The 27,435-nt window shown below is 38.1% G+C and overlaps 2 protein-coding genes across 3 annotated transcripts; one reads left to right on the top strand and one right to left on the bottom strand.

Annotated features, from left to right (window-relative positions):
• Positions 1-331: 331 nt before the first annotated feature.
• LOC110055597 (mitochondrial inner membrane protease subunit 1-like) lies at positions 332-15,029 on the bottom strand. The gene is made up of 6 exons (XM_020761987.2): positions 14,843-15,029; positions 4,301-4,398; positions 3,996-4,065; positions 3,024-3,071; positions 1,650-1,760; positions 332-885 (listed from the first exon to the last, which is right to left on the bottom strand). The coding sequence occupies exons 1-6, from the start codon at positions 14,945-14,947 to the stop codon at positions 832-834; spliced, it is 486 nt and encodes a 161-aa protein (XP_020617646.1). The 5' UTR covers positions 14,948-15,029; the 3' UTR covers positions 332-831.
• Positions 14,180-27,435, top strand: LOC110055596 (protein fuzzy homolog). Of its 2 annotated transcripts, XM_020761986.2 has the most exons (16): positions 14,180-14,310; positions 14,997-15,125; positions 17,535-17,656; positions 18,820-18,904; positions 19,323-19,391; positions 19,854-19,958; positions 20,494-20,582; positions 20,791-20,899; positions 21,106-21,132; positions 21,782-21,850; positions 22,450-22,556; positions 23,308-23,399; positions 23,722-23,826; positions 24,252-24,402; positions 25,246-25,356; positions 27,132-27,435. In XM_020761986.2, exons 1-15 carry the CDS (start codon positions 14,302-14,304, stop codon positions 25,295-25,297), a joined length of 1,320 nt encoding a protein of 439 aa, XP_020617645.2. In that variant the 5' UTR covers positions 14,180-14,301; the 3' UTR covers positions 25,298-25,356; positions 27,132-27,435. The 2 variants fall into 2 exon arrangements, with proteins under 2 accessions (XP_020617645.2, XP_089145710.1); XM_089289584.1 differs by lacking the exon at positions 14,180-14,310 and having other exon boundaries at positions 15,001-15,125; positions 17,585-17,656.

Genomic DNA, 27,435 nt, shown 5'->3' with positions numbered 1-27,435 from the left:
CAGCGGATAGCTTGTTGTGACAGCTGTCAATTAGCGATAGCGTGGATGCCCAAAATCAAAGATGTAGCTATGGTAATGGTGCTACTCTCTTAGTTTTCAAGGTATTGGCGTACGGGCCTACGTACGGACAGTCACGTGACTACCAAAATGTTTCAGATCGACGGGTTACCAAATTTCTTAAGGTATGAGGCTCCGCTCGCGCGCCTTCGGCGCGCAGGAGCTCCGCTACAAAATAGCATTTGGGACAGCATGATGGCAGAAGCTCTCATTCTAAAACAAAAGCTAACAGTATCTTACTTACCCACAAAGACGACAAATCAAGCCTGGTGGATTTCCATTTTACAGTACTTTAATGGCTGGAAGCTTCACAGTAATTGGACGCTTCACAGTTTATTGCTGACGATCGCTGTGATTATTGCAGCTCTAGTGTCACTCTTTGGTTATAAATTCTAGCTTTTCACAAGGTTCTGCGATCAATACATTGGCACATTATAATATATCAAAATTCCACAAGACATTCCAGTGAGGCTTAATTACAAAACACACATTATATGAACAGTTTTTCAAATTCCTTTTACATCTAAGTCCCTAAATTAACCCACACCATCTGCCCTTTCTACATGTATAAGGACTTCAAAAATGACTATCACCTATGCAGTTGAAATTATCATTGAATAATAAAATTTATTATTTGTCAAATACATTCTGTACTTGTACATGTAATTTATTATTAAATGTCTCTGATGTCTCCTTTGCTATCAATCGCAAGCCTTGTCACTACGCATGTCACTTATAACATTCCTCCAGTCAGTTGATATTTTGTCAGTAGGGTCACCTATTACTGAATGGGTTTCTGACTTTTCCAATCTCAGCAAGGGGCCAAACCTGAAAATAACCAAATAACACTGATGTTAACGCCACTGCCAAAATGATAACTGTGCAAACGTTATGGGAGGCGTAAGAGTCAGTGTAGCCAAGTGGTTAGGCACTGGACTTGAAATCTGGAGGTCGTGGGTTTAGTGGTCCCACTCTGACCAATAAGCTGGAATTGTTTCTCGGTTAATTGACCCTTTGTTCAACTCCTCAGTTATGCTTGTTAATATTTAGCCAACTGGTCTGCCTCCCACACAAGAGATTCTTAAGCATAGTCATTATGTTTATTTGAAATGTTTCTTTCTTTCAGTTTACATGGCATGCTGGAGAACTAGCTACTTGTAGCTAAGCACATTGATCACAGACTATAAACATTCAACGACGTTCAAAATTTTATAGGGACTGAAGTAATGGTCATTTGCAGCCAGTAGTAAGTAAACAACAGGCAATTGATTCACTGGCCCTTGATCCAAGGATGTAGCAATAATAAATTCAAACAACCTCTCATCACCACCAGGCATGGCCAGTCTTGAGCTTTTCATAAGGCCACAAATGTTGAGGCCTTACTATTTTATTTTGACAGTCATTCAAACTACTACCTGTACGCATAATTCTATATGTAAATACATTATAATACAGTTGTCCGTAAGAGATGCATATGGATCCACCAATGACCATAATTTTTTTAGGAAATATCGAAGCCAAAAACTTTTAGTTGAAATCAGTCCAAATGAAAGACACAGTCTGCACTATTACAGTCACAAAGCTAACCTAACCTTAAAGCAAGCTCTTCCTCTAATGAGTCCATAAGGAACTGGACCATAGTCTCTGGAGTCTTTTGAATAATTTGGATTGTCACCTAGCAACCAAACATGTCCCTTTGGAATCTTGGATATGAAAGAAAACAAACCATAAAAAAATAAACTAAAAATTATCTTTCTATGTGCAACTACATGTAGGTTACTGCACCTTTCAATAACATGCGGAATCTAAAATTCAAAGCTCAACCAACAAATGCTTTTTTCGCTACCATCAATCAAATGTTTGGCAGCTCCTTCTAGCTTCCGACTACTGCCGAGCGTGTGGTAATCAAATCAAATCGTTGAACACAGTTCAGACAACATAGTTGGAAGCTGGGAGGAGCCGCCGAACATTTGATTGATGGTAGTGAAAAACACATATTTGTTGGTTGAGCTTTGAATTTTAGAGTCCGCATGTTATTGAAAGGTGCAGTAATAAGTTCAGAGGACCAGTAACTAAAATCAACCAATCAGATTGCTCCACTGCCAGTCCAATATTCTCTAAGAATCAGATTAGGCACTGTCCTGAGTTTACTGACTTTTGGGAAGTTTCAGTTGTGTAATAAATCTCTTATTAACCAAGCATGCTCCACACCATACTGGGAGAATATCAGACCTCATTCTTTTTTGTATGGAACTTGCTGCACTTGGTCTGTACAGTAAAGACCTCAGGCTAATATTCTCCCAGTAAGGCCCTCACACTTAGTTAATAAGATATATGCAATGTCATACATGTGTATCTAGATTTGCTCAGACAAATTTGTTCCTTTGCAGAATAAAATGATATTATTTTAATTTTCATTATGATTGCTGTCAGTAATAAACTCAAAACAATTTAACAATGAAATAAACAAAAAAGTATACTTCAAAGGGCATGTTTCTATACAGTTGAACCTCTTTAATATGGAGACCAAAGGGGAAGTTCTGAGTGTCCTTATTATAGAGGTGACTGTATTATAGAGGAAGAGATTACATGAATTCTGGTTTCACTGGAACTACTGCAGGTGAACTGCCCATGGTATACAGATGTAGATTGAGATGTTGAAATATTGTGGAAGTGACCATAAGGAGAGGTTTGACTGTCATAATTTCAATGAAACCTTGCTCAAAGATTATTATAATTTATACATTATTATATGGCTTACATTTGTAGCCAATATAACCACACTTTGATTGGCTAATTCTACAACATCATTCTCCTGTAGTTGACTCAATTTCAACCAAACATGATTGATTGAACTAAGCACCTGGATCTCTTTTTGTAGGGTTGTGCCAAAACACAAGAAAATAATAATTTGAATAATACAGAATCTGGACAGTCTTAAATAATACATCTACTTGCAAACTCACTTTAAAATCATCCTTTCCATCCTCGCCAGTTCTGATTCGCTCTCCACTCTATATCCATGCCAAAAGTAAACATAGACTTACAGGTTAAAACCAAAGAGAACAAAAAGACAAATAGCAGGGGCGTCATTCATGTTTCAAGCAGGAGGGCAACTGGTTTTCACAGACAGGCAAAACTTTTTGACCTGAACTTTGTTATAAAAAAAACCTTTCTCCTACATCTGGATGGGCAAAATTATCATCACAGCCAGTCAATTTGCTCAGGTGCAGCCCTTCATGAAACTTCTGCTAGTTTGATTGCCATGTTCAAATAAAGCATTCTTAATGGTTCCAAGAGAGATCAAATTTATAATGCATATTACAGTTGAACCCTGCTATTTCGAACTCTCATGGGAATCAAAATATAGTTTGAAATAGCAGGACTTCAAAATAGCCAATACTAATAGGTGACTAAAGGGCAAATCTAAGGGAAATGACTTTCAGTTCAAAATAACTGGGAATTCTAAATAACCGAGTTAAAATCAGTGGGGTCTGCCAACTGCTTTTAGGTCAGCTAACCTCATCACCAAACAAAACAATAGGAACATGTATCAATTGTACTGAAATCCACATGCGATTACATCCTGCAAACAGTTTTTGATCCTGCTTAGTAATAAAATCTTAATATGGAAGACTTCAGAAGTCTTCAGCTTGAATGAAACACTGTTACTTCTGTTAGTAGTTACTGTAGTATAAGGTGTTAGTCTAAATTAATAACCTTTTCTCCAATAGGGGCCATCAAAAACAGGTTACTACTACCCATAGTTATTATATATTTTTAATAAATCCTACACAGATCTTGCCACAGCCTCAGTGGGAACAATAAATAATTGTATCAGAACTCCTGGCCCCTCATGGGACTCTGCAGTGTGGGTAAATAATTTTACACTGAATGCTTATGTTATGTCTCTTGAACGTGCTAAAATGTACACCAACCATGGCAGCAATCCTCTTGCAAATAAGGCCTCTAGGATTCTCAGGAGATCTTACTATGACAACATCACCTCTGAAACCAAGAGAAACAGTAATTATTTTCTCTGATGGTGGACAAAGGTTCTGCCAATATAAATGCGCCCAGGCAGGTAACTTTCAGAATCCAAATTAAATCTCAAAAACGTAAAAATGCTACAGTTTAATTTTATTTTACAAGTTAATCGGAAGCCCCTCCGCCACCTGTAGGTTAAGGGGAGGAGTTGTATTCCATCCTACGACACATTTGCTATGATTCTCCACTTACGTACTTCTTTATAGTCCTGAACTGTGCACTTAAATGCTCTGTGATCACAAGATCTCCATCCTGCTTCACGTTGAAAGTGGGGATCATGGAAGGCCCTGAAAGCTGCAGTGCCCAACAAAAAGGAATTGTTTTTATTACTTTCAAAATATACTACCTAGACCATTATAATTTAGTAAACATACACAAAAACATTTGAATCAGGCATTTCACTCATGTTTTCAGCAAGCAGGCAACTGGTTTTCACAGGTGGGAAAAAATAAATATTAAATGTTTTGAAACGAACTTCATTATACATAAATGTAAGGAAAACTTCCTCTAGATGGTCAAACCAGGTGCAAAATCATCCTCCTCACAGCCGGTCAATTTGCCCAGGACTCAGTCTCTAAATGAAACTAACCCCTGTTTGAATACACTTTTATAGACATATTTATTGATTTGAATATCAATCTATGAATAAGAGGCATTATTCATTAAAGTGCTACTGAAACAAAATTTTTGTACGTGAGATTTTTGCTTAGTAATAAAGTTTCAACCTTACTTGGAAACACTGCAGACTTTTTTTTTTGCACATGGTAAACGAAAACTGCTTTTTCAGCCGTTTGAAGTTGGGTGGTTAAGCCCAAAATTGGCGGCCATCTTGGTGCAGCCAAAATGGCCTAGTGACGTCACTGGTTGTATTACTCTCATGCCACACTGAAAATTGAGAGTGATTATGGGAGAAGAGAATACTGTTTGAAGTTTCCAAAAAAAACATCTTAAGGTTACTCCAAACCTTCGCAGGGCTACTTTTTCCAAATTTTCGTTTTTCCAACCAAATTAAAGTTTATTATTCAAGGTAACATTTTCCAAAAAATGAAAATAAAATATTTAAATGTGCACGAGTTATTGGGAAAAAGAGGTTTTTTAATAAAAGTTAATGAACCGTCAAGGTGTCATAATCCCCAAATGGCATGGACTCCTCAGCGACCTTTTCGCGGCAAACAGCTTAATCCAGAGATCCTATAACAAACACTTTCAATTTGAGATTTCATATCTGTCAAGAGTGCCTTTTTGCAATCATGGTTCGGCAATTGCTCTTCAGTTTCTTTTTGTTTTGTTGCACATGGCTTTTCTCCGTTTTGCCCTTTATTGTTGACCGCCGGCCTAAAACGTATGAGCCTAAAACGTGACTGTAACACTATCGCTTTACCGCAAAGCTCAACTTTCCTTACTGCAAATGCTAGGGGTTCTGTTATTTCATTGGCTGGCAGCATTTTGAGTTGAGAAAATCCCTCTGAGAAGGCGTGACATGTTTATAAATCTTTAGAAGGCAAAAACTTGCACTCGTTTTTCGAAAGAATCCCTCCTCTTTAAATGAATTAATAGGGTATTTAGAATTGATGGTTTTCCTTGAAATTTGGCCAGAACATTCACTGATAGATACAGAACAAAACGGCATCGGTGAATTTTTTAATTTCAAATACTTTTCTCGTGGCGGTCTCTAATGCAACACGTTACATGAATTTTTCAATAGCGGAACTTGACAGATCCATAAAAAGATAACCAATAGAAATGGAAGAAAATGCTGACACGCTTTGAGAGATTGATGCTGTGTGATTAACACTGCACAGTTATTTTGCATCAACAATCACATTTGATATCCAATTAATTCGCCGGAATTTCAGTCGGTCATTTTGGCGTTAACGGCTTCTGCCACCTTAGAAAAGCAGTCAGCAAAAAATAATACTATTTTATTGAATTCTACATTTTATAACCTTTCTATTGATACATACCTTGTGGGGGTTTCCTTCAAAACAGTGAGCGTATGAGTTTTTTTCTGGAGGACACGCGCAAAGATTTGAAGTAACCTTAAGGATTAGGAATCTCTGCAGGACCTGGGTTTAATTCAATGTTTCCAGATAACAAAAGCTTCTTTTCTGACAAGAGGTAGTTCTTATTATCAAACTGAACTCGGACAAAATTCTGGATGACATTTATAATTCCTACCAGAAGACCAACACTTTTCTTGTTCAAATTTTGTTTAAAAAAAAATCGAGTAAAAACAGACTCTTCCTCATGAGCAAGCTTTACAATCCATAGTTCACAACTGGTAGCCACAGTGAATAAAACAGATGAAACGGGAACACTTTTTTTAAAGAAATGTTTAATTCTGCCTCTCACTTGTCTATGTGCCTTGCCTACGTGTAAACACTGGAAAGATTGCATGGCTTTTACTCTGAGTATTTGCAGAAAAAATACTAGTTACATAATGACCAGGCATAGCTTCTGTGGATGTGTTTTCCATGGTCATGATTTCGTCAACTAAAGCTTTTTGTTTGCACTCTACTAATCGCGGTGGAATTGACTGCATTGTGCTCTGGCTGCATCATCCTTCGAAAGGGATGCATACTCCCTTGAAAGGGCTGCATAATCTCTTGAAAGGGTCAAATTATCCCTTAAAAGGGCTGAATAATCCTTCAAAAGGGATTCGAGTTTCCTTGAGAGGAATGAATTACTGCCAACGGTGAATTCGTGATTTCTGTGCCATTTGAGTCACCCAGTGATCGATGTATTCGGCCTGATTGCAGATTCTGTTCTACATTGCGAAATAGTGTTTTAAAATTTGAGTGCATGGCATTAATGTCCTCTGCATCACAAGCAACATTAGGGACCTTTATACGATGCAAGGACGGGAAGGCCAAGATGGGAACGGCAGTGGACGCGGGAAATAAACTTTTGCGTGCCGTGTCGCCAAAGACAAAATGCAATTTTCGTATAGGACGGCGACGTCAATATCATAAAAGCTTTTCATAAAACCAATCACATCCCTTTGAGGTAGTATAGAAATATTATCCAGTTAAGCTTAATGTGAACAGACGACATGGAACTTACTCTTGTTTATATCTGTAAAGCAAACCTTCCTGATCTGTCGGTATTTACTGAAAGAATCCAGAATTCCGCATGAAGAATTTAAGTGTACGATCTTTGTATCGACCTAGTCCAGATAGCTTTTTGTCAGCAGAGCGTTTTAGAATCGATCCTGCCTGTAGCTGAAACAAATATTTATAATAAAACAAACATTACATTGAGTTCCGGGTTGTATGAAAACATGAAATAAACATCAATTTGCAAATGTGCATTTTATTTGCTCGATAGCTGCTTTGAGGGCACGTAACAATCGTCTTTCCAATCAAAACCTTTCGGAAACCACTCAAAATCATGCGAGATCATTCGAGAACAATGTTTTGGCTCATTCGCTGATAGCTGTACCTGGTTATATCAGAAAAAATAGAAAACTTTGTCTACTCGCCAATTCGCATCACTTCGAAGAGCGTGGGAAAACGAGTCTGCAATGTCATATGCCCGGTCAGTGGTTAGAGATCGTAGTCATTGATAATGCTCCGGAACGCTGTGCTTCTTATGGCAAGCCATTTGTAGCAAAATTCAATCCTTGCAATATATGTTTAATCCTTTAAATAATGGTTTTATTTAAACATATAAAAAGGCATTCAATCCAATGGTAAATAAAATTTTTGGTTCAATTCAGTCTTTTAATTTTCATGATTCAATCCAATACCTGGAATATTGATTCAATCCAATACCTGGAATATTGATTCAATTCAATACCTGGAATATTGATTCAATCCAATACCTGAAATATTGATTCAATCCAATTCCTCGAGTATTGATTCAATCCAATACCTCGAATATTGATGCCATCCAATACCTCGAATATTGATTCAATCCAATACCTCGAATAATGATTCAATCCAATACCTCAAATATTGATGCAATCCACCTCGAATATTGATGCAATCTTCCTGGGCCGAGCGCGGCCAACAGGAACGAGAGTAACTGAGCACTAGAGAGCACTGAAAACATGGCGGGCGAAGGAGAACTAGATTTAGAAGTTGAGTTTCCTAAGTTTCTTGCAGCCGTCTTGGATAAAACGGAAATAATTTTTGAGAATTTTGACTCAGAAGTTGCAGAAGCGCACGCCGAAGTTCTTGATCAAACCATTAGTCTGCTTAGGTAAATGAGGCATTGCTACAACCGAGACACAAGGGACAACGAAAATTTAGATTCCATTGCTGTCGCTTTTGTAGATGTGCTCAGTGTGTTGCATCGCAGAGCCGTTACTTCGTCAATTTTTACTGCGGATTCCATTACGATAGAAAGCGAAAAAAGAGGAAAGCATGGAAGACCATTTCTTAAAATTCCTGTTGAGGTGCTTGAGAAACTTTGAGGACTAGGATTCATCTGGACAACCATAACAGAGATGATTGGAGTTTCGAGATGGACAATTCACAGAAGAGTGACAGACGGTATGGCCCGAGGGGGTACTTTGGGAATTTCTGGGTGGGGATGTGCCGCTGGGACCCTGGAACCCTTAGCCTATACCAGAGCTAGTTCAGCTGAATTTTGCTATACCCTATACTAGAGTAAACTCCCGAAATCCCCCCATCTATCGACACTGTTGAGGCTGATTTGCGTAAATTTAAACTTGCTGATTTGATTTTTTTATATTTTTGAGTGGCAATTCCTGGTTTCCCTAGTCTAGATAAAATCTTCAACCAACTAGTCAGTTTTGTGAAAAATTATACCCTATTCTAGACCCAAACGCTCTGATTTATATACCCTACCCTAGAGTAAACTGCTTGAAAACCATACCCTTCACAGCGGCACATACCTATATAGCCCATATATGGCAGTGCCCCCCCCCCCCCCCCCCGGGCGGTATGGCTTAGAAGATATGACGACAGCTTATCTGATAAGGAACCGAAATCGGTCAAGAGTACGTTTCTAACCACGGGAGTGCTACTGGATATAACTTCATTGCAGGTTTCTTTAAGTCCATTGGGTTACGGGTTCAACGGAGAAGAATAAGAGAAAGGTTAACAAAATTAGATCCCCAAAATACTGTCTTAAGATGGGGTGCGTAAATTCGCTTTGGCATCTGGATGGAAATCACTCTCTGATCCGATGGAAAATACTAATTCATGGCTGTATAGATGGATTTTCTCGGAGAATAACGTTTTTGAAATGTAGTGCCAACAATAAAGCAGAATTGTTTCTGGATGCCGTTAAGAGAGATGGAGAATTTTGGCCTTTGAGAGTACGAGTATGTCATGGTGTTGAAAACGTTGGTGTGTGCGATACAATGGTGCAGGTTAGAAGAGAGGAGAGGGGCAGCTTTTACATTTTTTATAGTATTGAATTGTCAGGCATCCTGGACACTGATAATTCAGTGCATCTTTTCACCTTAAACTTAGTTTTTCAACCAAGGATAAACCAAGCTCTTTGCCAGTTCACTGAAGCTTTCAGCCACCAAAATGTAAGAACAGAAAAAAAACTGGTTGCCATACCAAATGTGGCTTATCATATGATGCAGCCTGAAAACCCCCTTTCAAATGGAAAGTCATATGATTTTGAATACTATGGTGATTATCCTGATGGTCCAACTCCATTGGACAGTGATAACAATGTTGTAGTTGAAGAAATTGACCTGGGACAACATGATTCAGTGCAGTCATTTGTATTGGAAAGGCTAGATCCCTTAAAAGAATCAAGTCAAATGGGAGTAGACATCTTCAAAGAGGCTCTAGAACTTGTGACAGTTAAACTTGGGCAACTGACAATTGCGTAATACTACATGTGTGTGGGCTGGGTAATACAATTCTCAATTTTGTTTTCATCCAGTAGACCAGTACTCCATTCCATCATGATAGTCACAATGGCTAGTGAAAGTGCAAAATCTACTATTCAAAACTGAAATGTGTGGCTAGTTGGCAGTAGTGTAAGCCTTGAGCGCTGGGTACCTGATAATATTCACAACAAATTGGTGCAATGTTTGTCAAAGAATATCAAGAAAAACATCGTTTTTAGGAAAGAAGTACCACAGTTGGGTTAAATAATGCAAAACATGAGACAACAACATTGAAAAACTTAAAACACATCCCAATACTCAATGATTGCTGCTTGTAAAATGTAAAGGTTCTTATTTCAAAAATAACATAAAGCCAGGTTTACACAAACAGTTTTTGTGAGAAAAATGTTTGACTTTGTACATAGCACAGCAAAAATTTTGTTTACAGTTCAAAGTTTAGTGTGCCAGTAATGATTGGACAGCAGAAATATGCACAATACCAAAGACCAATGTGGTAGCACAATTTGCCACAGTTTATGTAATTTGCCACAAAAAGCTAGCACACACAGCTTTTAATAAACAAATATGCTTGTCACATAAAAATTGGTTAACTTACATCTACAAAAGGGACAGTAATGGAATCTAAATTCTCCATGTTCCTTGTGCCTCGGTTGTAGCAATGCCTCATTTACCTAAGCAGACTAATGGTTTGATCAAGAACCTTGGCGTGAGTCAAAATTCTCAAAAATTATTTCCGTTTTATCCAAGACGGCTGCAAGAAACTTAGGAAACTTGACTTCTAAATCTAGTTCTCCTTCGTCCGCCATGTTTTCAGTGCTCTCTAGTGCTCAGTTACTCTCGTTCCTGTTGGCCACGCTCGGCCCAGGAAGATTGCATCAATATTCGAGGTGGATTGCATCAATATTTGAGGTATTGGATTGAATCATTATTCGAGGTATTGGATTGAATCAATATTCGAGGTATTGGATTGCATCAATATTCGAGGTATTGGATTGAATCAATATTCCAGGAATTGGATTGAATCAATATTTCAGGCACTGGATTGAATCAATATTCCAGGTATTGGATTGAATCAATATTCCAGGTATTGGATTGAATCAATATTCCAGGTATTGGATTGAATCAATATTCCAGGTATTGGATTGAATCAATATTCCAGGTATTGAATTGAATCAATATTCCAGGTATTGGATTGAATCAATATTCCAGGTATTGGATTGAATCATGAAAATTAAAAGATTTAATTGAACCAAAAATTTTATTTGCCATTGGATTGAATGCCTTTTTATATGTTTAAATAAAACCATTATTTAAAGGATTAAACATAAATTGCAAGGATTGAATTTTGCTACAAACGGCTTGCCATAGCTTCTGCTAGTAAATTCGCATTTTTTTTTCTCCGTTTTGACAACCAACTCCCTCTTACGAACATTGACAGGTTTGACTAACCGAAAGTCTACCGGCAAATCAATCGTGACTAATCTTCACATATTTTGTTCCTCTCAATCGTACAGTCGATCATTCGGGCATTAATCAGGAAGCGATATTCGCACATCTGAAGTTTGATTAAGTACGAATATTCTTTTGCTACACATTTTTGGTTAGCGGACGTGCTCGATGACATAGAATCTATGGCCCTCTGGCCGTAGATTCAAAAAGACATGAAAACCAGGGAAAGCAGCTTTTGAAAATATTATCCAGAGTGCTGCTGTACAAATTGCAGTAACAACGCTTTGAGTTTTTGAGCCGCTTCACTTCGAGGAAACCGTGGACGTTTTGTGAGTTTCACTGCAGACGAGACTGTGCTACAGTGACCTTGAGTCCAGTTGTATCTGCTACATCCTACAAGTTATCACAACAGTAACTATTTAAGAAACCCTCTTCTTTTATATGGAGGGAGTATTTAGGCTTCAGGACGTGATATAAAAGTTGCCACACTCGTCTTTGAAGTCTCCAATCGAGTACTCAAGATGTTTGAAAAGTATACTGAGCTGTTCTAATCTGTAGCATTCATTTTGGTGAATCTACACTCTTTGGCACCCTCCAACATTTATGATGTGTATTTCCTGTCAAGGCTGGACAGAAATTACAAGGTAGAAAACTAGTAGGTATTGACAATATGAAGAATAAACTTGAATAAATCATGTGAAAACAAGAGAGAATCTATAGCGCTTCCAGCGTGAATACAACCAGTGACATCACAAGGTCCTTAAACTCGGTTGCAGAGTCCGGACACAGTTTTGCTCCAAAAAGTCGATTTCGGCAGCTAAAAAAAGCACTTTCCGTTAGGATTTGACAGAAATAAAGTTCACCATTATTTTAAGCACGTTTGAAACTATAGCTTGGGCTAATAAAAGAGAGGACAAAAATTTCGTTTCAGTAGCACTTTAAAGGAATTACTGTATAGCTTTCACTAGTCTAGTAAGTCAAAATAAGTAAAACTATCAACTGGATTAAAAATTATTCATAACAACACTACATGAGCTTGCACTAAAAATAAATGAGACATGTACAGTACTTTTACACAAAGGTAAAGTGAATAGACCTTATCACGGTTTTCGACGCCATCTTGAGGGGTAGGCAAAGCAGTCAGAAATTATAGTGTTTGTATGGGAATCTGATGGCAAATAACTTTTTCTGAAATTGAATTTTACACAATTTGTGAATCGAAACGTTAAAATTCTTGGCAGAAGATTGTATTCATCAAGTTTGAAGGATGTAGCTTGGCTAGAAGACGCTCAGTTAATTTTTCTAATTTTCCATACATTTGTCTGTAATTTTTTTTCCAGATGTGCGTCTAACCAGCCAACTTTACAGACAAATGTATGAGGGGAACATGGGGGTTCTGAACACCACAACACCACAAAAAAATTAACGAATGCTGCATCACCGCAAGAAAAGTCAACAAAACACCGTCACTGCAACACCTATTTTTACCGTCATGATTAGTTCATCCTGTCTACACTTTTATACCTCAACAATTTTCCACAAAATAAACACATCAAAACGCTTTTCATTGTGCATATACCAATGCTGCTGATGCCTGTAAATCAATTTTCTTGCTCCTGTGAACAAACCTTGCATGAAACTAGGAAGCGGACAAAGAAAAAAGAGAGGAGCCTCGAGAAATGGCCTTTACCCTAGATCCCTCTCTTCTTTTACTTCTCTAACTTTTCTTGGTGTATACACCCACTGAATGAAGCCCTATCTTGACCAAAACTATTTCTTTCCAGAGCTAGCTGCGTTTACGTTCGATATCGATAATCGTTTGACCTGGGAGCGGGTATAGACCGGTGTCAGAATGACCTATAGACGAAGCTGAATAGCAAAAGGAAAAAAATTGTTAACATGTGTAATTTGCAAAGCTTCCTTAGCTTAGAAAGCCCTCTTTCTTCCCTGCCGCCTCAACATCTTGTCAAGTTATGTATAAATGAAAACAGCTTCGGATTGGCAGCCGAAGCATATTGAAAATTGACTAGAAAGTGATGGTCTGTATTTTGTTACAAATTATTAACCCCAATGATATGTGTTTGTCATAAAATAGTACGGATTAACGAAGTTTGCATGCTAACCCCAGCACCACAGACAATTTCATTTCACCAAACACCACAGCGTGAAAAACACAAACATCGCACACTGTAGTGTTTGAGATCACCGCAACACGGCAAGTTGAGATTTTATTCACTGCATCAGCCATTAAAAAAACATCAACACAGCAACACCACAAATCCCCAGGTGCCCCTCATGTAAAAATCAATTGATTGTCATCTAGTCAAGCTGTATCCTTCAAACTTGGTGAATATACAATCCTCTACCCAGTATTTTAACATTACGATTCACAAATTGTGTAAAATTCAATTTTGGAAAAAGTTATTTGCCATCGGATTCCCATACAAACACTGTCATTTCTGACCATTTTGCCTACCCGTCAAGATGGCATTGAAAACTGTGATAGGGTCTATGAAATTCTATAAATTTATTTCGATCTACATGCTGCATCAATATACATGTACGGTCTCGTTTTCATGAATCAATTAACAGAATGTTGACAGTGTATTCCAACCGTTACATTAAGCTTATTTACATGACACATTGCATGATGATGCACTGTGTCTTAATGGCCAAAAATGATTAATAACTGATCAAACTTCTTGTGTTGCATTTCAAAATTAATCACGGTAATGAGGGCAGAGATCAAATTCCACGCATAAAGTTTCCTGTTCTTTTGTATGCAGAGATGAAATCTGAGATAACAGAAAACAGTTTGCAATGTGAATGGTCGGTTAGACAAAACATGGTTTGAAGGCGTTGTCATTAGAAAAAACAACTTTGTTAATTAAAATACTCGAAACTGCAACATGGATGAAGTAAGTGAAAAGTTTGTTATCATTATGATTTTCCTGCTGTATTTGTAAATTGTCAATTTATCATTTCGTTTGCAAATAAGCTCAGCATGTGTAAGTGAACACGGGCTGCTGAACATGAGATCACCTGTACATTGTAAGCTCATATATTTTAGTCCAGTGACTACTTCTTTACAAGACTTTGTCTTTTACCAGGTTATCGTGCATCTGTAAACAATATGACACGTAAGGCAAGATTTCACACCAAGATCGACTTTTGAAACTGTAGGATGTACACTAAAAGCTTAGGATTATCGATAATCACTAAAAAAATGTAACCTTATAATTAACACATACATGCTTCGATCTGCAATCAGTCTTGATATTAATTTTTCATTTTGCTCGGTCGCGAAGCAAAACCTGTGTACGAGTGCAGAAGAGCATGGCCTGGTCACAGGTTATTCCTGGCTACATTCGGATTGATAAAAACACATGTTTACACTGATGTTTAACTTCGATTAGCTTTGGAATGTTCTATATTTTCAAATGTACGTACCACAGTGAACTCGACCACATGCTCCAGTAGACAGTTAAGAATGCAGCCAGTAGTAACAGTCACACATCCCCCGTACAATAATTTGTACACAAAGCCCAAAATCATCTCATTCTTCCTTCCTTACATCAACTTCTTTCTACCATATTTGTTTCAGCTGTCAACATTCTTTAGGAACTTGGACGCATGCGCGTGGCGGGAATTCAATATGGCGGCTTACTTGGTTTGTTTAACAACTGAAGGTGGAATTCCATTGTTTACGCGGACGAAAGGAAACTTACCACAGGTAAACTGCTCTCAAACCAATCAAAGTTTATTTATAGAGCGTTAATGTGAATAAATATTGAAAACAATTAGCTGGAAGATGTTTTCTTCACAAGTCTGAGCTTTCACGTGTGGCTCACTCAGGGTTTGTGCAGAAATGCTCTTTGAAACGGTATTATGAAGTTTTGATCATTTCAACATATTTCCCGCTAGACATAAACTTAATAATTCACAAGGGAGTTTAAGCTCATACTGTATAATACTTTCCACTTGTGTAAGTCAGACTATCAAGCATAGCGTTTTTTTTAAAGTAACTTAAATGGTTAAATTTGGAAATACAGTTAACAATAAAGATTAGCGAAAAAACTGAGCAACGACGTTTCGGTGTCATCCTGGCACCATTTTCAAGTTAAAAAATATTTGTGCGAAAAGTAAACTAATTTATACCAATGGTAGAGGTGCGAAATTGAATAAATTAAGATTAAGATAGCTGTTCAATGTTCATGTTCATTCCAATGAGGTGTCAAACACTGGTAATGAGTTCAGTGTCTGTTCAAAGCCTAAACAAATACTTTTGCGCGAATGGAGTCTGACTGTGTGGCTCGGTTTCTTCTTGTGAATCCACAACATTTCGTGGATCAAGTAATCGAACTTTCCCTGACATTTCTTTAGGATCTTAAAGTTGTTAGTCAGGTCACCAACTGTCTCAACTCGGTGTTCATTTTGAAGGTGTTTACCGATGGCAGTAAATCGGTGTTCCTCAATGCGCTTGTAAAGATGACGGCTAGTGTAACCGACGTATTCTGCATCACACAGATCACATATATAGTTATAAACAACGCACTGTTGATTGATCAAAGGTGGTTTTGGCTCTTGTACTTTGAGATCATCGCCAATTTTACGGCTTCTGAACACCGGCTGTAGTTTGTGATCAAGTTTATTACTCAAGTCCGAGAGATGTTTCTTTACTATGTCCGCTGATTTCTGGTCTTTAAAAGGCAGGACAATGCGGTAGATATTCTCTGTTGGAGGCGTCGATCTTGTGTCTGGTGACATCACTGAATTAACGAAACGGGTGATGGTGGAGTTCACAAGAGAATCTGAGTACTTGAGGTTAGAAAAGATCAGTTTAAGGCGTTCGCATTCTGTTGAGAATAGTTCCCATGTTGAGGACAAGCGGTAAGCACGGTTTAACATGGTTTTAACTAAAGATCTTTTATAGCGGTTGTCGACATGACTTTGGTGGTGTAAGAGGAGACCAGTGTTTGTGGGTTTACGGTAAACACTTGTTACCAGCTTGCAGCCCTTCTTGCATATTTCAATGCCGACAAATGGTAGCTTACCGTTAGATGCGATCTCCATGGTGAAGGATATGGATGGATGACAGTTGTTCAAAGTCTTCAGAAAGGCTTCTGCGGTTGGTATGTCTTTCATTGTGGCTAGTGTATCATCCACGTAGCGTCTGTAGAAGTCTGGCAACTTGTTCTCGTTTTGTAGCTTTTCCTCGATAGAACAAAGAAAAGTATTGGCCATTAGGGGACCCAAGGGAGAGCCCATCGCTACTCCATCAATTTGTTGGTAGAGTTGACCGTTAAATTGAAATAGCTGGTCCTTTGTTGCTACTGACAACAGTTCAATTAGATCAGCTTTGCTGATGTTTAGATGGTGTGTTTTGTTGAACCAGTTGTCAACAAAAGCTCTATCAGCAAGGATCTCGATGGTTTCTTGTAGTGGGACGTTCGTAAATAGCGAAGAGACATCATAAGATACTAGGATGTCAGATTCGTTGAGGCTCAGATTGCGAATCTCATCAGCGAAGGAAAATGTGTCAGATATTGTGTAGCTGTTGATCGACAGGGGCTTCAGTTTATCGTCGAGCCATCTCGCGAGGGCGAAGTTGTAAGTACTTGTGGCGGATAGAATGGGCCTCGTCGCCAGTTTTTCTTTATGAGTCTTTGGCAGACCATAAAGATGGGCGAGTCGTGATCCTTTCGGGCAAACTGAGTCGGCAATCTGTTTTGGGAGAATTTTGCGCACGACAGATTCAAGGTGTTTCTCTTTCTGCAGTAAAGGGTGGTAGTTTTTGAGCGGTCGTAGGTAGTTTAGTAGTAGTCGCGGTAGTTTACTTTTCGCGGAGTTTACTTTTCGCACAAATATTTTTTAACTTGAAAATGGTGCCAGGATGACACCGAAACGTCGTTGCTCAGTTTTTTCGCTAATCTTTATTGTTAACTTAAATGGTACTAGAAGTTTCCTACGCTTATTGGTCAAGAACTATGGTTAAATAATAGTTTAGGTCGTGAAATTGATATAACCTGCAAAACGATGCAGAACAACATTTTATAAAGATTGTGCAGTACATGTACTGTGTACCTGCACATGTAATAAGATGTCATTTAATGTTCCACTGTATTTTGCTATTTTTGGGTAGTTACCTTTCCCTGTGATTGGATCACTGAATGGAGTTTGTATGTTTGCCAGCAATCAAGATGTCTCTCTGCTTAACACAGTCACAGATGATGCCAAAGTTATTTGGAAAGTTTTTCATGAAAGGTACAATATCTACTTTTATTTTAATATTGAAGTGTTTGATCTGATTGTGTACAGACAGGTTGTTATAGCAACGGCAGGTCTAAAACACAGGTCACAGGTCATTGTTTTACCAATACTGGAACAACTTTAACCCCTTCCTAATGCTAACCTTAGGCCTAAATACTTCACTAAGACAATGTTTAGGCTTAAGGTTAGTATTAGTAAAAGGTTCTTTCAGTATTGGTAGAAAACAATAATAACCTGTGACCTGTGACCTGTGTTTTAGACCCGCCATTATAGCCATTTGGTTTTATGTAACGTGGAAAATGTGGAAAATCCCTGGTCCAAGTTTAATTAGCAAATGACACACTACATCATAAGCATGTACAAAACAGAACTCTTTTATCAAAAATTCAACATCCATGCCAACTCTTCTGGATGATCAGTTCTTGGAGGTTCCTGCAGGTTACAGACCGAATCTCTTGGTTTCCCGTAAAGGTCACCAGATCTCCTGGATACGAAGGAAAGCCTGTGAAGTATGGGTGTCTCAAAAACTGTTTGTCAATACAATATTTTAGGGTCTGAGTTTTTGAAACACCTGGAAGGTCCAAGTTTTTCAGGTTTGAGTCCTGAGTTTTTGAGGTCTTCGTTTTCAAGACACCCTTTGAACTTACACTTTTCACACTTATTTGGGCATTTTACGGGGACCAATTTATAACCATTTGGCAGCACATGTGTGTTGTCAGGATTGATGGAATTTTACTTTTAACAACGTTTTTTTAGGGTCAAGAAGGTAAATTGGCTATCTCCCAGATGCTGATATTTTTTTTAGGTTGACATGTCTTGTACAGTGTGGTCCTTATTTTGTGTAAAGGTGAAATAATATCAGAAATTTGTTATGCCAGCTTTTTTTATATAGTGGTGTCAAACAAATGTGATTGCTTACATGTGTACATGTATATACTGAGCAGTCCAATTTATATACAGGATATGGCAGGATTCATGGAATGATACATGTCCTGTGTACATGTATGTGATATGTGACATTGTTGAATTACAATGTACAAGCAGTGTGCATGCCTCTATAAACAGTACTGCATGTCTGTCAGAAATTGGCCTTCCTCTAAACATCAAACTGGTCAGTGGTGAATTACGTACTTATTCCTCTTGACTAATGTTTACAGGATCACCTTAATAATTGCCACTTCTGATGACAGCGCTAGTGATATGCATCTCAACAGATTGTTAGAATTTGCCTTTAATACTATGGTGGGTACCAAAATATTCCAATAAGTGACACTGTTCCAGTAAATGCCCTTTATTCTAATAAGTGTACATAATATATACATTACAGTATTGTCTGCAGCATGTATTGTCTTCATGCAGCATGAACTGTTATTACTCTAAGGTCATCTTTTTTTTAATATGTATGTGGCATGAATTGACACTTGTAACACATTTACTCATCAATACCAAGCTGACAGACTACATGTAAGTATAAAATCCAAATTATCTGACTGGATAGCTTTGTTACAAGTTAAGAAAAATGTGATTTATCTTCACTCGCTATTAATAGGTGCATTGATACTTGAATTCCTGTACAAGAGTAGCAGTGCTAGAGTCTGGTTCAAGTGAAATAATAATGACAGTACGCATGTAGATAAACTGTTGTCCCTCATTATTTTAGGTTTTGCTATTAGGAATAGATGAGCTGACATCCATCAGAAATGTAGAACTTCTAAAAAGGGAGCTAAGAGTAAGTTCATGATGATTGCTATTTCTTGTTGTTGGTATACATGTACACTGTAGTAAGGACAGTGTGGAGGCTTGGCAGGTAACCTCATGGTTAGTGCAGTTGCCTCCAGATTGAGTGGTCCGGCTGGGGACATTGCATTGTGTTCTTAGGCAAGATGCTTTACTCTTACAGTGCTACTCTCCACCTACGTGTATAAATGGGTACTGCTGAATTTATTGCTGGACTATTACTGGACCCTGTGATGGACTATTATCCCATCCAGGGGGAGTAGAAGTACTCCTACATGTATTTGTGTCATACTGCAGAAACCAGAGATAAGCACCAGCCTGATGGGCCACTTGGCTCTTATGCAGACTTTACCTTTACCTAGTAAGGACAATGTCCTTACATGAACTACCGTACATGTAGAATGTTACCAATCCCTCTCTGTGTAATTGTTGTTTCTTTGATTTATTCTGTCAGTGTTGTTATAGTCTGATTGACAGCCTTTTAGAAGGCACAGATTTAACAGGAAACATAACTCAAGCTGTTGATGTCATTCTTTGTCCTGATGTGTCATTTTTGCAGGTACATGAATACAAGTGTTTGAAATTAAATTACATGCATGAATAGGCTTGAACTGAAGGAACTATTGACCTGTCTAGTGGTGTTTCTTTTTTTTTTTCCTGCAATTCACTCTGTGCTCCACTCAGCTGACAACCCTGCCAAAGGTGTGGAGAGGAATGGGGAGGGGATGGGGGAGGGTTGAAAGAAGGCTGAGGGGAGGGCTGGTGGGGAGGTTTATCTAGGCAAGGGAATTCCTGTGGTGTTATAGGTGTGAGTATTGTGCGTTCCTATTGGTCAGAAAAGTTGCCAATGTGATCTTAAACCCCCCTGAGCTATTTGTGTGCTTGCTTGAGCCATAAATTTTTGACATACATTTTTGATGACAGACTCATTGTGTCACCAGGTGTCATAACTTTTTTTAACCCTGCTGTCCTTATAAAAGTCAAAGGCTGTCTCTAAATGATGCAAGGCAGCAGGTTGAGAGGTTTTAGAGAGGTACATGTACATGTACATGTCATGTAATGGTAATAAATTATACTGTTTTATCACTTTATAGGAGTTCCTAGATGCCTTTGCCACAGCAGTGAACAGTGAGTTTGGTTGCTTGCTTGTCATGGGCAAAGTGGCTGTAGCCACAGAACGGTGGTAAGTATTAATTCAATACTATTAACAACTTATTCATATTATTACATACTGTTTAATGTATCAGCTATTATTTGTGTACAGCCATAATTGGCCAATTTGTACAAGCTACACATTGTACTAACATGCCTGATTAACATGCGTTAAGTAAGTACCTACACTGTATAGGTCTGCTTTCTGTTCTGATTGTGTTGCTGTTGTTGTCTCGCAGGTGGGAGTTAACAGGCATGGAAACAGTTCTGTTATCATTTCTTGTTCGTTCATTACCAGCCTGTACATCTCGTGATATCCCTGTTTATCTTCCTTACGGTAGTCCAAAGGTATGTTTTCACTTATGATCCTGCAGTGTCATTCATTGGACCTTAAACACATTTTGTCTTGCTCAGTATTATTTGCACTAATTTTGTTGACTGAGTTTAATTTTCTATGATAATTTACTTAATAATGTGTACACATACGTAGGTGTATGCTTACAGTACATTTATGCTTTCAATCTAGCTCAATAGTTCTTTTCATATTGTTTCAGGTTCCCCACAGACTTCTTACATTTCAGGTAAGTGTGTAGATTGTCTTAGTTTATTGATCACATGTGTGGGTGTAGTGACAATCATTTTTTCCCTCTTTTTATCTAATTTTAATTAAAGTAATATTATATTCTTAGTTGTGTGGGAACGGTAGATTAATTAAAACAACTTGGACAAGGAGTTGCCTATGAAAGTCACAGTGGACAAATTGTTTTACTGCTTCTGCCATGTTGGTGCACCCTGATCAAAATCTTTTGAAGAATCTTCAAAGATCTTCATAAGGCACTTTAGAGGATCGCATATGTATTGGCCATGCACATGATTAACGATTGTAATGGCTGACCTTTAAAATCCTTGTGAAAGATCTAAGTCGTAATGATCCTGGTAAAGATCTAAATGAGTGATATGTCCTCATCCTGTACTGTATTAGGGTACATGTCTTTGACAGGTCTCTCAACATTTTTTTGAAGATTCAGATCCTGCAAGGTTTTTCACCAGGCAGTTTTAGCACATCAACATGGCCAAGAAACTCAAGGAGTTTAGTTGCTATCTAAGTTTAGTTTGCTATGTAACTTTAAATTGCCATGAGCTAAAACTTTGCCCAAGTCTAAACTACATAGCAAGTAAAAATATGTAAGGCACTATTCTTTTTGACATGTTACTGCTACTTGTTTGCAGCTCATTGAAGGTGTGGAGGTGTGTGTGATATGTGGGCCAAAACCATCACTTCAAGACACACAAACTAAGGTGAAGTATGAATATAAGGGTGAGGTCAAGATAGCTGGATCTTGACCAAGTTCTTTTTTTGTGTGTGTTTATGGACCGAGATGGAGTTGAGTTCCATAAACAGGCAAAAAAAAGATTGAGGCCAATATCCAGCCAGCTTGGTCAGCAAAGGATTTGTTATATAGAAAAAGAGCACTATTTTCTTGCAGGACACAGTGGGCAAGATAGCGCCATCTTTCCCACTCAGGTAGCCAATCACAGTGCTGGATTTTGTTCATCTTGGTCTCCCACAGAGCTAGTCATTATAATAAAATGACTTCTAGCATTCTTCAGTTGTAAAACAGTTTGTTTGCTAGTTTCTGTCTAGAAATTCAGAAATTCTCTAAATTAATGCATTCAGTTAAAAGTAAGTTTGTTATAATTATACCTTATTCTTGTACTGTAACTGATAAAGTAAATCTCTGTAGTCTGTTATAAAACTGGCACATGAATTGTACAGTCATGTATGTGAATGATATCATACAGTGACATACTTATTTCTGCTCAGATGATCTTATCCGTGGGCTGCAAGGAAGTATACACCTTCCATTTTAACTTGGGGATTGTTTTCTTGTTTTTAGTTCCTGGATCAGTACTGGAGGCTTGCTATAGATACACTGAAGTCCAGCCGTAGATCTCATCCAAGGAACCTCCCTAGTGATATGGTTCTCGACAGTGGAATTTTAGGGTATGGCAGCTGTACAGGGCTACATACTTAGATCCGTTCTTAATAATAAAAATTCCTCCTGTTGTTACTCTTCTTTGTTATTTAAGTCTAAATTTTGTGGCAGTCTACATTGACCTAAATAACATCGCAGTAAGTTTGATTCTAATTCTAGTCAGTATATAAAGTTCACTTCAGGCTGTAGGCTTCATGCATTTCAGTGTTTTTTGTCCCTTTCTGCCCATTAGCTCAACTTTTCTTGTGTGTGGAACAAAATTATTTTTGAAAAAACTGTCAATCAACATATATAACCCAAGTGCAAAGTGCACAGGCTACAAACAAGTTTTTTACCGTACCGTACAGACAGAGAAAGCAAATTTAAAGTTACCAATATTTCTACTGTGTGTCTGACAGACTTGGGAAATCATTTCATGTAATACAGAGTGGCTCCATATATGATCATGCATGACTTATGAATCTCAAAAGTAAAATGTTAAAATTTAAAGAAAAGTATGAGTTTTACATGTTTATATATATTTTATATTGTTAAAACCTGGCCCTAAGCCATGGGACATAAAATTTTTGGCAACAAAAGTAGCGTCATATTTTAGCAGACTTTACAGTTAACAGTACAATAAATAGGGTGCATTGTAACTGAGGGATCTGAGAGATATCAAGGTAATGATATCAAGGTACATGCACTTTTAGTATTTTTAGTTTTGTATGCTTGATATTTGTATGTACATGTATCAGCATGGTTCTAAATTTGTTGTAGGTTTGTGTTGGTGAATATAGATGAGCGCAAGTGTCTGTCAAGTGTACATCCATCAGGGGTGTTGACTGGTGTAGATCAAAGTAATGCCCCAGGTAACTCTGGAAAATAACAACCCTTATTTTGAAGATTGAATTATTGTTGCCTTGTTTTTTATAGTTGAATCAATTCAAAAACTGGTAAGGATTAGATTTATTCTCTGCTTCAAAAGTTGCAGAGAGCAATTTTAGTGTAAAAACTGATAAAACTGTAAAAACAGTAGCAGCTTTATAAGATGAACGTGACTTAGTAATCAAGACTGACGAGAATCCATGTGTTTGTAACTTTGCATGTGAATAATATCATAATAACAAAACTTGTGTTGTATATCACATACAGTGTTTGAGGTTTAACTTTGAATTTTGTTTGTTGCAACAGGAAGTGGAATGCCCACAGCCAAGAGAAAGTCAATATTGGTGTCATTTTACAAGTCAATAGTTGGTACCTTATTTCCATCCCAGGAGTCGACCACATCATCACAAGGTACAGTACATAAACAGTTGAACTACACATATGACTTGCATTTGTAGAATTCAGTCAAGGTTTAATTTGCCCAAGTGGGATACTTGAATTCTAGTGTGCCAACATACGAGATTCCAGGAGAACTACAATACCCCACAGTCACACGGATTTTTGCTGTGTCAGGGTACAGTGTTATTGAAGAAGAGATTGTTTCTCAGGTCAGGAGTGTAAGGTTCAAACAGTTGACAATCTTTGTTGTGTTGGTTTGAGAGGTTATTAGCCCAGTTTGCTTTGCTGCTGTGCTAACCGGGGAATAGTGGTTCTGAGGTTATTACATCATGTTTATTTTGTCATTTGTGAAAAGTGGCGCAGTAACTAGTACACCAATTTTCATGTATTTATAACGGCGGCTATCTGAACATGATTCTGTTTTTATGTACATGCAGATGAGCCATCTTGTGACTTACCCAGCAGTCTCCCTCATCAAGCTATGGAAACTTACATGTGTGCAAGTGATCACAAGTGTTATGCAATCCGTACAGCAACACATGAATTGTTTCTCCTGTTTTCTAATGACGTTCCGAATTATGCTCTTGGGTTAGTAGAAATGACATATTATATACATGTAGGGTGAGTTTCTTAGCAGTGATTATTGGGATGTAGTATAAAGGTTTGCACGTTTTCAAAGATAATTATTAATAGCTTATTTCAAAATTGGTGCGTGGTTGTATTTCGCGTATGTTCATTTAACGCGGTCCATACGGAATGCTGGACCGAGCCGCAGGCGATTTACATAAACCTGCCAGAAAGAACGAGACCAATATTTCTCCGGACAAGCTAGTCCAATAAAGTATTTTTAATAATGGCTCTCTTTGTTCTATTGATGCATCTCCGCGATCCATTCTCGGTAAACGCGCGCGCGAAGGATAAGCATTTATTTACGTTTCTGACGTCGCTTTTGTGAACACTGAACTGAAATTGTTCTCTATTGAACAAAACATTGTTTATTTGTGTAGTCAATTGAAAAAGCAATTCGCCGAAATTAATTAGTGGGCGGTCCATCTTAGCGGTCCGTATAGCAAAATTCGGACCGCTAAGAGAAACAATCAGAACTCAGTATGTTTGTCAGTTAACAATAACAATAACAACAATAACATTTATTATTTGTATTGCGCCTTTTCTATAAAATATTCAAAAGCGCATCACAACAGTAATTAATAACTAAAATTTACATGTTACATGTAGTTCGGAAGAAATTTATCTTTGATAATATCCAAAATTTCCCTGCTCAATTGTTTATACCTGCTGAATGACAGACAGGCTCCTTCTATTGAATCACATCAATCGTTTTCGCGGTGAAATGTAATGAAACGAATAACAGTTGCAAGCTCTGTGCCTTGAAATTCAAATAATTATGTATTTTGCATGTACTGTTTTTAGGTCTTTGGCGACCAGTACGCTTACTTTGCTAACTAAAGGCAAACTGGTATAACAGGAGGTTCTCAACTCTATTCTGTCCATTGCAGAAGCATTAACTGCTAGACCAACCCAGTAAGTATTGCCTTCTGGACCCTGTGTTTGTTACATGAAAGTACTAATCAATAATTAAACGACTGTTCTTCTAAAGATTTTGTAAGTAACGACCAAATAGTATTTATAAGTTTGTAAGAAACTTACTTAATTGTTTCTTTGTCTGAGTAGAAATCTCTTTTATTTTGATTTGCACGGTCTACATACATAACGCGAGAGAGAATAATTAGAAATAGCTACATAATAGATACATTTATAGCCTGAAGCAAGCTCTCCTGGCAGCCATCTTAGAGTAGTGGTGGGTCCATCCCTTACTTTAAGTTTGCAGCCTATATACATTTATGGAAGAAGCAGTTCTTTGGCAATGTACAGCAGATAAAGTAACGAAGTATGCGTCAGGTCCCGTCCACACTAGGCCGGAGAAATTTAAACACGCAACAATCACCGGCCATTTTGGATTTGTGTTCGAGAAAAACTCGGACAGGGAAATCACATTAAAAAGTTTTCCGTGCGCACTAGCCTGCGTAGCTTGGCGGTTTAAGCAATTTTGTAAGCAATTTTGAGCGAGAGCGCACAAAGCGGCGAAGCCGCGAGGAACCGCCTGCCTGGATTACCCGCATTTTTTATTGTCGCTCCCTATTACATGTTTTGACAACCCGATAACAGGTGTTGTAGATCGTAATAACACAGCTAATCGGAGCAATAACCAATAAGCAATCGGAGCAATCGTAATAAGAAACTTCCAGCCAACTTGGTAGGGAAAAGTCACCGTGATAGTGTAGAGTCTATCAAAACAAAACTATCCGATGCGGTGTTTGCTCGATGGGGGCGAAGGGCAAGACGCCGAAAATCCTGTGTAGGGAGGAATCGAGAGAAAGTGTAAACGATAATTGTAGACTTTGTTGTTGTCCGCTCAAGATGAATTCGGAGAATTTACACATTTCCATGCAAAACGTCGATGATGCTTTTTAACAACGATACTGGTTCTCGTGACAACAATTCCTATCTGGCGTGCGCGAACAGTGAAACACGGTTTTGCCAAAACCTGTTGGGAAAACGGCCATCACATCTCCCCCATGAGGCAGATTGTTTACGGCTGTTTCTTGCTCGTGTTTGGCAGTTAACAATTTCGCGATATTCGCGAAGAATACCATTGCCAGTACCAATGGCAATGGCCCGCAATGGAATGCCATTGCCACTGGCAATGGCCCGTACGCCAGCGTACTCGACTAACAAAAAATGCCTGTACTCCGTGCAGGCGGTTTCTCAGTTTTCTCCCTCCCAGGCTCGCGGCTTCGCCAATTGTTAACTTAGCTTTATCGAGGCTTCGCCGCTTTCTTAGCGCGCTCAAATTGCTTGAAAAGTCTCACTAAAACGAAAAGCCGGCGTTTTCAAATTCCTCCGGTTTGAATAGCGTTTTCGAAAAGCTCCGTTTTCAAAATGTTTTCCCTCCACACTAAAACGCAGTGCCGGCGTTTTCAAATTTCTCGGGTTTTAAGGACGTTTTCGAAAAGCTCCGTTTTCGTGACGGATTAGTGTGGACGGTACTGGCCTTACCGCAGAAACAAAGCTGCGTTTTCAAATTTCTCCGGCGTCGTGTGGATGGGGCCTCAGTCACTGCTGATCAGAACAAAGCTTGTTTTGATCCTTGTGCTTGCGCTTGTTTCTCTGTTTTTGTATAGAATTGCTAGTTAATACATTCACGTGTTGTTTTCGTCTCATCGCTGTAGTTATTAATTTAATATTTTTTTATTGACCTATTGAGTAACTTTTCATTTGTTTAATAATATAAACAGGAGATTCCTGTTAAACCAGGACAGATTGCACAACCCTGTGAGGATGATGAGTAATGCTAGCTGTGTGTATGACAGAGATTGTTCATTGCCGGCTGTATGACGGGGACAGAGGAAGAGATATTTTACATTCTTAATATCGACATTTGTACAAGTTTTAAAGGGAACAAATCAAATCAAATCCTATAGCTAAAATGGGAAATTAATGTACAGGACCTAAGGCAACTTGTAAATTACGTTAATTATTTCTTGAGTTTGTAGAGAAAGAACTTGTTTTGTAAATAAACATGACATTGATATTGTATAA

The sequence above is a fragment of the Orbicella faveolata genome, unplaced genomic scaffold, assembly GCF_042242905.1.
Source record: "Orbicella faveolata isolate gen_17 unplaced genomic scaffold, um_ofav_v1 contig_2, whole genome shotgun sequence".
NCBI lineage: Eukaryota > Metazoa > Cnidaria > Anthozoa > Scleractinia > Merulinidae > Orbicella > Orbicella faveolata.
The sequence above is the reverse complement of the archived record's forward strand: the minus strand, read 5'-3'. Positions and strand labels throughout refer to the sequence as shown.